The 13,485-nt window shown below is 37.5% G+C and overlaps 1 protein-coding gene across 11 annotated transcripts in view; it reads left to right on the forward strand.

Annotated features, from left to right (window-relative positions):
* Positions 1-2,818: 2,818 nt before the first annotated feature.
* LOC146315126 (neurexin-1a) overlaps positions 2,819-13,485 on the forward strand; it is a 376,350-nt gene continuing 365,683 nt past the window's right edge. For all 11 annotated transcript variants that reach the window (XM_084736025.1, XM_084736027.1, XM_084736036.1 and 8 more), the window contains exons 1-2: positions 2,819-2,979; positions 4,431-5,757. In XM_084736025.1, the coding sequence (XP_084592151.1) occupies positions 5,046-5,757 (712 nt within the window). In that variant the 5' untranslated portion in view covers positions 2,819-2,979; positions 4,431-5,045. The remainder of the gene's footprint in view (positions 2,980-4,430; positions 5,758-13,485) is intronic.

Here is a 13,485-nt window from a genome sequence, read left to right on the forward strand (position 1 = left end):
TCGGATCAGATTTTGAAACCTAGAAGTGGTTAGGGTTGGGCGATATGTTAAAATTTCCCAGCTGGTGATTGTTGATATATTGAGTAAGTGTCAAGAAATGAAACATTCTTGCACTTATATTCCTTATTAAAAAGAAAAACACAACCAGACACCTTCTGAATCTAAGTTTCTCCCTTTTACCAAACTAAGATGAGCTTAGTTGCTTATCACAAAACAGAAGAACATGTAAAACTCATTAGACCTGTCTTTGTTAGTCTTTCCACTGTTCCAAAAGTCATCAACTCTGTTTTCAATGTGTTAGACGTGAATGCCAATGATAAAACTCATTTATAAGTTGACATGCAGTGAAAGCCAGCAAAATCGTAAGCTGATGAGAATGAGGACATCAAGAAGGAAAGACAAACTTTTAATCATGCCTTTTTTGTGGAGCAATAGCTGCTACTTTTGTAGGGAGGTGTGGGGGGATGCGGGGTTATAGCCAGGAGTGGTGGGATTGTGAATAGCTTCACAGAAACAGAAACAGACACTCAAAGAAAGTCCCATGTTTTTCCTTATAAAATGAAATTAAGGGGAAATCTGTGGTATTAAACCTGAGCAGAGGGAGCTGATCTCAGGCTGTGGACCACACTCTGCTCTGTGCAGATTACAAAATGAAGATAAAACATGTTTCCAGTCCCTTTTTACTGACAAATTGTTGTTAACTGTAAGATCCCTGGAACTACAAACTGACTTTACAATATTATGACACTTGTTGAGGCGACAAGCATCAACATAAAGTAAATGATGTTCTAATGTTTGCTCTTCACACACATAAAGCATAATTTGAAAATAGTGTATGTCTCAACATGCCCAGTAATCACAGTCAGTGACCTCTCTTTTACTGTCTAAACAGACTAAATGATATACCACTCCACAAGGAGATGTTCTTTTGCCTCAGTGCTTCCTGCCACTGAGCAGCTATTTCATTCTTCAAGCTTTTTGTCTCTTCTTCAAGGACATTTTGTTGATGTGCTGAACTAGAGCTCACTTAACTCAGTCACATGCTGAGCTTTTAAACACTGGCCTGAGGACTACAGCAGTAGTGTATCCGTCAGTCCACATCCTGAATTTCTACACTTTGTCCGTTAATTGTTCTGACCTTATTGTGTTGGATTACAACAGCGGTTTTCATAGTAAAAACAATTATGCATTTATAGATTATCAGGAAACCAACTAAACAATACAAATCATTTGAAAAAGAATCCAAAATCAATGTTTAGTTAAGGCAGATCCTCTTCAGACTGGCTAAACAATATGTATGTCGACTATACTCCGTAAAAAATCATACAAATTAAATTAAATTTCTAAAGAAACACAATTAGCATATTAGCAGACTTCCCAGCATGCATTGTTTGACAGTTAAAATTCTCCTGAGACCCTTCTTTTTTATAGTTTGAAGAAAACATGCTGGAAACTTGCCGAGTGTCTCTAACACACTTTAATATCATGGTTGCTATGAACCTTAAACAGGTGGAAAAAGTGGTAAATAGAAGTGCTTATTCAACTTCATTACTCAGGTAAAAGTGAAAAAATACACACTGAAATGTGCTCAATGTATGAAAGTATAAAAGTGGTCCTCTGGAGGACATTTCTGAGCAAAGCCAACTGAACCTCACCTTTTCTCAGCGGTTGCCTCTCCCTTGTCTGTTTCGCCTTGTTTCTTCTTTTTTGTCCCGTTACGTCTTTTGCAGTTTTTTGTCTTATTTCATCTTTTATGGCATTTTTGTTTACGTCTTTTATATCTGTTTTCCTTGTTATGTCTTGTGCGTCTTTTTTTTCTTGTGACATCTTATATCTTTTTTGTCATGTTACATCTTTTACGTTTTTTTGTCTTGATACATATTTTTCCATCTTTTACACAAGTTCCACTTGTTATGTCTTTTACGTCTTGTTGCGGCTTTTTTGTTTTGTTAAATATTTTGTTTTTCTTTGTCTTGTTACAGTTTGTTACATCTTTTAGGCCATTTTCCCCTCATCTTGTTTACACATTGTTATGTCTTATTATGTCTGTTACACCTTTTTATGTCCTTTCTTGTCATGTTACATCATTTTGTCTTATGTCTTTTACGTGTTTTTGTCTTGTCACAGCTTTTGCACTATTTTCACCTTGTTACGTCTTTTACGTCTTGTGACGTCTTTTATGTATTTTTTGTCTTGTTATGTCTTTTACGTCTTGCTGTCTTGTTGCGTCTGTTACACCATTTTGTCTTTTTTTTGTCTTGTTATGTAAAAAGTTGTCAGAAAAATAGATACTTGAAAACTCTACATAAGTACACCAGTGAAGTATTTGTGCTACTTCCCACCTCTGTAAATATATACCATAAATGTGCCATAAAAACAAAGTACTTGAGTATGCAGTCATTCAGCTGGATCTCATAATAACCCCTGAACTGAGAACTCTTCCTCGGCTGATTTAATTCACTTTCTTTTTTGTGTGGGTCTCATCAGATGCAGTAATTCAACAGAATCGATTTGTAAGATAATATACACACATATTGGAACAGAAGCTGTTGTAGTTTGCTGTAAAGACACAAACCCTGCGCTCTCCAAGTGCATCTAAACCATCTGTGACCGCCTCGCTGCCGTTTGGAGTCTTTAGCGCGATCAATTAATCAATCACAGCAGTTTTACAAGCCTTATCTCCAAAGTTGCCTATGCCATAAATGTCCGTGGATGGATGCTGATGGAGGCAGAGGCGCTGTCCAAGGTACTGCATTCAGCCCCTCCCCGGTAGACATCACTGAGAGACACGTGATCCGCTCTGTCTGTGGCTCCTGACAGTCGCTGGATAAGCTCAACAGGGAAACCAGATTGCACCTTCTCTTCCACAAAGATAACTGGATTTTGGCCCCGCGCTGCCGACCCGCTCCATCCGGCGGTTCAGTTCGCTCTTTAGTTTGTTTTAATCGGGAAACAAACTTGGAGGACGGATTATTTAAGGTAATTTCTCCCTTTTTTAAAAGCCTGTGAGATTTCTTTTTAGTGGAGTTAAAGTGAGAGTGGACCCGCTCTCTTTCTCTCACTGATGCTGTGATTCACTTGAAAGCAGCAGATCTTGATGTGAAGGTTTCGCCGGAGTGGATCTGAGGTACAGGCTCCTCAAACAGACCGAAAATCTGGACTGTCGTGCTTAACAAGAGCTGATCCCGCGGTGCTTTGCATGAAATCGCATTTCTTCTCTCTTGTGCCAACTATTTAGGGTCCCGTAGAAGTAAAAGGTGTACGCGCAAAGGTAATAAAAACGCATTTTATAGTTGTGAGCGGCTGCAAAAATGCCGCAGATAAGGGCAAGAAATAACACTAATTATAGTGCGCCCTTTCCAGCTGTCATCCAGGGGAAGATGTTAAGGTGGGGGGCACATTATTGATGAGATGATGTCCCGTTTTGGCAAAATGTAGCCCGTGAATTCCGCTGTTAAAGCATGATGATCGTTTAAATCCCGTACCTTCTTGGTATTCGTCACGTTTGCTGTTTGTGAAGAGGATGTTTCAGTCTGTTTAAAGTGCAAGTAAAGCCGATCTACAGCTCGTTTTTTCTTCTTTGAAATGCAAACTAATTGCGGAGATTTAAAACCAGATTACTGCCTCCTTTTTATTGCAATATTTAGCGTATGGGGCTTTTGCAGGAAAAGCAGAATCCGTCTCACACTCCGAGTGAAAAACATGATGAAGAGCACATTTTTGGGGGTCTGACTGAGACCCGACTGGTTCGTCTGACACAAACCGACCATTGTGAATCAAATGACGCACTTTTTCTCATGTAAGGTCTTCCAGAGAGGGCAGGCCAGTGAATAGCTGACTGTAGTGTCGGAATGCTGCTGATAATAACAATAATGATGGCCATTCACAGCTGAAGCAGAACTTGTAACGAATGAAAGAAAAATTAACATTCCTTTAAAAAAGAGGGGCTTTTCTACATCCTTATTTTGACTTTGGTGTGACTGAGATTGTCTGCAGGAATTGTTTTTAGACGTGCGAACATCTGGATGCGATGAAGGATACAGGCTGCACATCACACATCTTAAATTACAGATGTTTTTTGTTTTTTTTCTCTTATATTGCATGAAGGCACGTTTTTTTTTTTTTTTTTATCTTGGAAGGATTGCATGTTAAAAGAAATCAGTGTTTGGCTACTTGGCCACTGAGATGGAGTAACGCTGTCCAGCGCTGCTGTGCTTCCTGGAAAGCCCTGCTGCTGATATTAATCTAATGATACGGCTTGTGTTTGTTGTAACAAAGGCCTCTCTGGATATAAGTGCCTGATTGGCTGTGCTTCTGCCTTAATCACAGTATTAACTCAGACTTTTGATTAAGGCTTTGGCCAAAGTGGATTTGGAAATGGATATGGATAAAAAGGCTGATACTGTATTAAATTTGCTTTTCTTTTGCAGAGGGCTCTCCGGGACTGAGGACTGCCTTGACAGACACACAGACCGCTTCTTTCGCTGAGCTTATCAGCCAACGTGGCTCCATATGGCATTTTTTCTCATTGCTACGGAGGATGCAGGGTGAAAAGCCCCGAGCAAAGGCTTCCAGTTACCCGCCAAAGAATGCTGGCATGAACATGAAGATTAAAGCTGCCATTTCAACTCAAGTGAAACCGTGCACACTCTAACTGGCACCAGAAGGGACTGTTCCATAATTACATAAATTAGACTGAGTGTGCCCAATGGATATTTGAATCCCTGTCACTTTGCTCTAAATAGCCATGGCAGAGAGGACCTTTAAACAGTTCAAACTATTTTGGCGCGAACAGTGAGAGGTTTGGCCTGTGGCCTGGACAGTTTGAGGTAATGGTATTTGCTCCAGGAAATAAGTGTTGGCTGAGCCATTTGCTATGCAAATATATCATAACATTTAATCTTTTGTCTTACAATGCTTCAGTTCACACTGGTTTATCCATGTAGACAGTCAACTATATGCCAGTTTCCTCTCTTGCAACATATTTCTTCTTAAATCCAGCCCTATAAGTCCCAATCCACCCACACAGAATTTGTGATCACACGATGGTTTTACAAAAGCCACATGGTGCCCATATCATATGGGTTGGGCTGCTCATTTGTTGCTGTGTAGAAATAGGCACTTGTCTTGAGTTTACAGGTGCTGAGGGACAGTGGGCTAGATTTCCGGTGTGGAATGCATGCTGCGAAAGCGAGATGAGCTTTAACATGAAAACAAAGAGTTCCCACGGGCTGCTAGTTTACTTCGACGACGAGGGATTCTGTGACTTTTTAGAACTTCTCATACTGAATGGTAAACTCAGCCTCCGCTTCTCGATCTTCTGTGCCGAGCCCGCGACCGTCGTGTCCGACACAGCGGTCAACGACAGCCAGTGGCACGCGGTCACGATAAGGAGAAACTTTAAGAACACAACCCTAACGGTGGACGGTGAGACAAAATGGGTCGAGGTGAAGTCGAAAAGACGGGATATGACTGTTTTCAGCCATTTGTTTGTTGGTGGAATACCACCGGAGATACGATCCGTGGCGTTACGACTGACATCAGCCGCAGTCAAGGATCAGCTGCCTTTTACTGGATGGATAACGGACATAAAGGTCAACAACACGGAGTCTGTAATGATCAACAGTGACGGGGTCTTAAAGGACCTCTGTGGTACAGCCAACATGTGCTTGAATGGAGGAGTCTGCAGTTTAATTAACAACGAACCAACATGTGACTGTTCTCAGACAGGCTTCCAAGGAAAGGACTGCAGTGAAGGTAAGACATGTGGATTCAGTTTAGTCGGTACAACACGACCTCTGTAGCCATTTAAGTTGGCCACAACATGGATGGAATTAGATTCAAGTCCCTTATTGTAATTACAACAAGTGATGCATTCCCTTCCTCTATTTGGCTAAAGCCTCATGTTTGTCTAAGTCTTACGATGTGTGCCGATATAGATGTTTGTAAAGAACCAATCTCCTGCAAGGCCTCATTAGCAAAACATGCAGGTGTTCTGCATCCCCAAAGGTGTCTTCCATTCCTATCAAACAGGTCCATGGGGATTGGTTGACCTATGAAACATCATCTCCAATGGCTTACCTCAAATGCAAGAGCAGGAGTAAACATGAATGATATCACTGACTGCACCCAATATAGGCAACAGAAGAGAACCAAAACATTAACTGGGTGAGGTTTTTGTATCAATCACCAGCTTCTTGATCATTTTTGGCTCTCACATTTTCTCTAAAATAACATATTCATTCTCAGATAGTGATGATCTCATAGTATATGATGCATTGCTGTAGATCAGTGATTCCCAAAGTGTGGGCTGTGGCCCACTGGTGGGCCATGATGGCCCTGCAGGTGGGCCTTGACACATCATGAAAAATGAATAAATAAAATTTGTTGAAATTTCAGATTTATAAGTTTGAAATTACCATAAAATTAAGACTGGGTGGTAGGGTTGGGTATTGTGTGTGTGTGTGTGTTTTTTATTTGTGCCAAAACAAATGGTACCTTTATGAAATAGTGAACAGTGCCTGAACCAATACTTTTGTAAAACACAAAATTATGATTTGTTAAATTGCTAAGGCAAATTTGAACTTTCTAATTTGCATTGTGATTCAATCTGGTAGGTAAAAGTCATATTGGAACTGGTACCATATTGGCACCACTTTTTGGTACCAAAGCCTTCTGGGTGATATGAACAAAATCAAATATTATATGTCTGACCAAATACCTTGATATAGATATTTATTGATGTTGCAACAATATTGTAGGGATGACTGTTGATGTAAGGGGTCTTCTAAATGGAAACTGCAACAAAAGATGTAGTTTGATGAAGTAACATTGGATCATCAGTCATATTCGCTCTCGTTATCCACGAATCCTGTGTTTTCGCGGAAGTTATAGCAACTAGCTAGTAGGAAATGCACCGTTTCCTTGAATAAATTATGGATTTCTCTGGTTTGTTGTGATCAAAGGTTTAGGTGGGCCATAGATATGGCTTATTGATAATATCTCAATATTTTGCGGCTATGCTGCGATATATGACATATCTCTCGATGATACACATTTTACATACTGTAAATTCTAACAATATACAAAATCTAAGACAATATCTAGTCTCATATCACAATATCAATATAAAATCTTTATATTGCACGGCACATTTTCAGATTTCAAATTGGGACGTTGTGTTCTTAAATTTGTGATTGGCTGCTGTAGATTAAACTAACCAACAGTATATAAAGTAGCTGCTGGGTGATATGGACAAAACAAATATCACAAAAAGTTTTTACTAGGGATGTAAGAATACCAAAAACTCACAGTATGATAACGCCTTGATAAAAAGTCCATGATATGATATTTATCATGATATATCAAAATACTAAAAAGCAAAGAAAGATTATAATTGGAAAAAATGTTTATTGTTTTATAAATCTGACCTGTACAGCATTTTATGTCAATATAAAGCTATTTTTAATTTTAGCTAACTTATAGAAATGACAGTAATTGTGCCTTATTTGACAATGTTTTGTCAAGAGTCATTTAAACTTCTACTTAAAATGAAAAATGTTGAGAAAAAAATGACCAAAAGGAAACTATTAAGAAAAGACGATAAAACTTCAACCCTACTTTTAACTTCTGCTTTCCTTCTTCAATAAAATTAAATAAAATTGAAAAATCCAGCCATGATCATAGTCTTTGGCTGTGAAATTTCAAAACAAAAACATTACAGCAGTCAGTAGCAGTCCTTTCATAAAATAAAGATAACAGAATAAAATAATTAACCATGTAATTTTCCAGTATGTATTGTAACAGTCCAGTGCAGCATTGAGACACTTTTTATTATGATATTGTGATATTCAATATAACGTTGTCCCTACTTTTACTAAATATCTCTGCTGATGCTTCACAATGATATTTTTTAATAAATAATCATCAGTAATGTCTGTAAGTAATAGAACATGTAATGATATCCAAAATCTAAGGTGATATCTATCAGAGTATCGCTGTAATATCAATATATTGCCTGTAGCATGAGTGAGCCATGGCTTCCCTCAAACCTGAGCTCCTAATTCCTTTAATAATTACAACAGATTAAAAAAAAATCAGCTGTGTAATGCAGGAGAACAAAAGAGCCAGAGACACAACTAATCAATACACAAAGAGAACATGGGGTTCTTTGAGACGGTGAGAATAGTGTCTCTCCGTCTCGGCCAAATATTATGACCATATTATCGTGATCTCTTTCTCCTCGGCGTTGTTTGTAATGAGGATGTGTTCAGGGTGTTCGGTGCAGAGCTGCTCACAGGTTGGACGTTTTATACCGCTGCGGCGGGGAGGAGCAGGTTTGCTGGTCAGGCAGAGCGTGGATGGGGGAGGGGTGTGAGTGTTGTTTTTTTTAAATCTATTTTTAAAGTTCATTCAAACACTCATAGTCTGCTCTCATTTTATACACATATATATACATATATATATATGTGCCATAATTTACTCTCCATTTCATAAGCTCATGTGTCTTTATTCAAGCACATAAATCTTTTATTAACAATAAGCTCATTAGGCCGGCGTTGGGTAACTTACTACTGCAGCATAAGATATTCCCATCTGATTGCCATTAGTCACTGAGGCAAATAAGAAATACCACTAATTAAAATGTCCTCTACATACTGTGTAGGCTGTGTTGTGTTTTCTGCCGTGTTCAGGTTTTGTTGATGATGGTAATATAGCGGGAGGAAGCACAGGGTCTTTTACCAACCTCACGCACTGACAGAGTGAATGATCACTGCTGTAGTTCACTAACAGGTTTCCAGTGTTGGGCAGCAGTAAGTACTTGTTTATTTAAACTGCTGCACATCAGTGAGGAATGAGAGGCCGTGCTGCCATCAAAGCACCCTGAATAAATCTGGATCAAAAATTAACTGTGGCAGTAAATATAGTTGGACACCCAAATGGTTTTATTGTTCTCTGTCTTGCTCTTTTCAAGTGTAGACTCTCCACAGACCCGAACCACAAGTCTTTCTTCCTTGCAGGGCTGCAAATAACCATTATTTTCACTGTCAATTAACCTGACAGTTTTTTTCCTGATTAATCAATTAGTTGTTGGTCCATAAAATGCTACAAAAATGTCTATTAGTGTTCCCCAAAGCACAGGAAGATGTCCTGATGTGTCTTGTTTTGTCCACAACTCAAAGATAGTCAGAGTAAAGAAACCAGAAAATCTTCTTCGTTTAAGAAGCTGAAATCAGAGAATTTCAACTTTTTTGGGGGGTAAAAATTAAAGGTATGAATCGATTATCAAAATAGTTGACAATTAATTAAATAATCAAATCACAATTGATTAATTGTTGCAGCTCTATTTTACTGTAATATTGCCTTTGTTTATTTCACTGACTATACTTCATTTTAGATATTAGTGTAAATGACATTTCAACACATTGAAAAGTGTTTTTTTGTGTGTGTTCAGAATTGTTTGGACAAACCTGTCAAATGAACCTCTCTCCACATTGGGCACCGATTTAGAAAGACTTGCCAACCTGTCAGTAGGTTCACCACGAGAGATCAATTTGCATTTGGCTCTTGTGTTTGATAAAGAGCAGTCATATTACATTTGTTGATTACACTATAATTCTTGCCACTAGATTTAAGAGTTTATTATAAAGTACAAGTGCCCACTTGTTTTTTTTCTTCTTCTCTGCTCTCAGGTGGAGACAAGAAAAATGTCTCAGCCTCTTCAGAAGACTCTTGTGTTGTAAATCACAATGCATTCTTACTTAAGAATAAAGAAGGTTTCTTAATACAAAATGCATGAGCAACAATTTGTTGTTGATGCCGGTACCTTAACAACAGGTTATTATCCAGCAGATTATATCTTTTGTTTTTGACCAAACATTTTAAGGATTAAGTTCCTGTATCTTTAACAAACATTCTAGGATTTTAGCACATTCATATTTATATGTTAAGATTCAGTTGTAAAGTATAACTCAGGGTTTTCCCCTCTAAGTTACTTGTAAAAGATAATTTCTGAAGGTCATCTTATTCCAGTGACTATATGACTATATTAGATATTTTCTCTTCTCTCAAGACATGTGGATACACATGACGTTATCAAAATTTGACTGATTTCATGTATTTATCATGCCTTAATTGATTTTTGATTTAATTGGGTTTTCTTTTAAAAAATGCAAAAAAGTCAAATTATTGGCTTGCTAAATATCCAGGTTACACTGGATCAAAGCACATATTATTGAAACTGAAGTTCTTTTGAACCGAATGGTACCAAGCATTTAGAATAACTCATTACACAGCCATTTTCCTATCATACTAGTCACGTCATTTCATTATTTTTCACAAAAACTCTTGTTGAAATGCAGGTTCCTGTGATCCCTCGTGACTAATGACTTAAAAAAAATGTTAATAATAATTTGTAGCATCAAACTGACAGATTTAAAAAAAAAAAATGATGGATTCATGGATACCAGTTGAACTAATAGTTTAACTGCTGTGAAGAAATTAAAATACCACTATAAAAATCCACTGTGGACATTAGAGGTTAATATTTGTTGAAGATGAGAAGCTTTAAAATCTACGACTATTATGATGCTTCTTGTCACTCAAAAATAATAGAAGAAGCTAATTTAAAAAGGTTTGATACAAAAAGACATGAATCACATTACCTGCAAAATCCTTTTAAAATAATCAACAAAAACTGATTTTCTATACACTTTAATAGATAGAAATGGGACATGCAAATAATTAGCCCTCTTAACACTATAATGGTATCATTACTTAAACTGCCAAGTTAATTTAAAGTTAAATATGTCAGTGTTCAGACTTATGTTTATGAATGGCTCTAAATTAAATCATGTTCTAAAAATAAAGATGTGCTTTCATATGTCTACTTCATGTGTGTGTGTGTGTGTGTGAGAGAGAGAGAGAGAGAGAGAGAGAGAGAGAGAGAGAGAGAGAGAGAGAGAGAGAGAGAGAGAGAGAGAGAGAGAGAGAGAGAGAGTGTCTCATTAGTCAAGAAACCATAGGAAAAGATCATCACTTTCACACCAGGGTGGCTGCTGATGTTAATAGTTTTATGACCATGAAAGAGCTAATTGGTTATGTTATTGCAGTGTTACGATGAATGATGTAAGAGATATCGTCCTTGTGCTGCATGAAAGATGAGCTTAAAGAGGTCCACGTAATGAATATACCGTGGCAAGAGACATAGTCACGACAATAAAAGCTGCTGTAATGACAACAACAGAAAAATATGGTGTAACCACTTTACATGAAGTGAGAGGTGATTCTCTCATCGGTCTGAAGTTTGATGATGTTGAAACCCATTTTAAGGCCACGATTCGATTTGATTTAAACAGATTTTTTACTTTTTTTTTTTTTTCAGCTATGCTGTTGAGTCTTGATTTGTAAAGCTCATCAGATGATTGGTTTTATGTCCTGACATCATTTTTTTTTCACCGTTTTCTGATATTTTATGGACCAAACTACTAATTGATTGATTCATTAACAATGAAAATAATTGTTAGCTGCAGTCTGAAAAAATAATAGACGTCCAGCACACAGAAATAAGTATGATTTCTTCTAATAGTCTTAAGTGTTTTAAATGTATGTTTAATTTTAAGAAATCTGTCATAGTATAAAGAACAAACCACCATCATATGCATAAAATCTGAGTTTAAAAAGTTTTTTTATGCAATCAGAGCAGTGAAGATGGATAACAACACTGATATCAGGTGGGGGTTTAAACACAGCAAATGAACCACTGCCATGAATTTTTGCATGTATGACTATACCAGCATATAGTGCTTTTATGCTTTTTTACGATACTCAAGCATATCGACCTTTTCTTATACCCCCTACTCAATGAAAAAAACAAATATATTCACGGTTATGGTAAGCAACTGTAAAGACAAAAAAACTTAAATTTAAAACCCTGAATATGACACTGTTCTAATTTTAACTGTGCTACAGTGACGGTGACAAAGAGTCACATTTTCCACATTTGAAGAACTGATTTAGCAAGTTTCAAGATGGTGGGTGAAAATACTGCTCAGACAGAGAGCAGCTCATCCTGAAGGTGTGTATTGATAGTTGTACATCTGCTCGCTTATTATTTATATCTTGGCTGAATTACCGAGTCAGACTGTGGAAGAGAAACTGCAGGTTACTAAACTGGAGTCATTAGATCCACAAGATTACGCAGCAGAAGCCTCAAAGACAAACAGGCAATATGTCAGCAGAGATTTCTGCTGTCGTCACCCCAGACGGCCACAAAGCACAGTGAGGGACTGAAACCTCTCTTTCTCTCCGTCATGCTCCTCCTCTGCCTGATGGAATTACACAAAACATACAAGCAGCCACTCAGTTAGAGTTACTGTCCTCCAAACACTGTTCAGAAGGTTTTTCTCCACATTTGGGGGATTCAAGAAAGAGGTCTTTATTTTTACCGTGCTGATTGGTCTGAAGCTTATTTCTACACTAAAAGGAGCTAATTTTCTCACCACTTTGGGGCAGCATATCAACCTGTACAGCGAATGTATTAGTTTCCTAATTACTGTTCTTTTTATTACAATTCCTGAGTCAATCATGCATGGATTCTGCTTGGAATCAGGGGAAAGGAGCTTGTGCTAAAGTTACAGTGAGTCATACCACTTTTGTCCACAGGGGGCTCCAAAATCAACAAAATATTAGTTTCTTGTTGTAGCTTTAATTGAACTTATCTTAGCATACTGATCCATTTTACCGAACATGCTGCACATAAAACGACATGTACGCTCAGATTTTCAGGTGTATATTTCCTCTGATCTGTGGAAACAAACTTCACATCGCTCACTTTAATCTATGACTCTGGCTTCCCGAAAGGCTCAAAACTCAAACTGAAAATCCCCAATGTGTTTCGAAATGCAGCTAATTTTGGCTGCAATATTTATTATTTTCTTATGGCACTAGCTTGCTGAGCAGGGAAAGCTAAATGTAGCCATTTACTTCAGTTTTACTTACTACTTTTATATGTGGTATAGCAATGACGCTGCACACATCCAGCAAAAACAAAACAAAACTGGCACTGATTTTGACTGAACATATAATGAATATAAGTACAGTATTCTCTCTTCTTGAAGCTCTTTTTTTGTCTCTACAAAATCCTTGAGGGAAATGAATGCAGCCATTAAGTAATTCAATTTATTTCAGACCCTTTTACAGGGTTCTCATTTTAAAATATGTGACATGGAAACATTAAAAAGTCAGCTGGAGACAGACATCACAGCTGACTCAAGAAATCATTAGCATTAGCCTACATTAGCCAGCTACACTTATTAAATCTGTTAGCAAGAGTAATGATTTTAGCTGACAATCTCAGCAGATAGAAATACGAAGCTGCTTTTTTTTGTTCTTTGTGGAATCAAAGGCCGAGTTTCAACAATTACTCACAATTTCAATATTAAATCTGCCATTTTTATCACTGTAAAAAAAAATGGAAAGTTTGAC

Source organism: Lutjanus erythropterus, chromosome 14 (assembly GCF_056507025.1).
Source record: "Lutjanus erythropterus isolate fLutEry1 chromosome 14, fLutEry1.hap2, whole genome shotgun sequence".
NCBI classification, from domain to species: Eukaryota; Metazoa; Chordata; class Actinopteri; order Lutjaniformes; family Lutjanidae; genus Lutjanus; species Lutjanus erythropterus.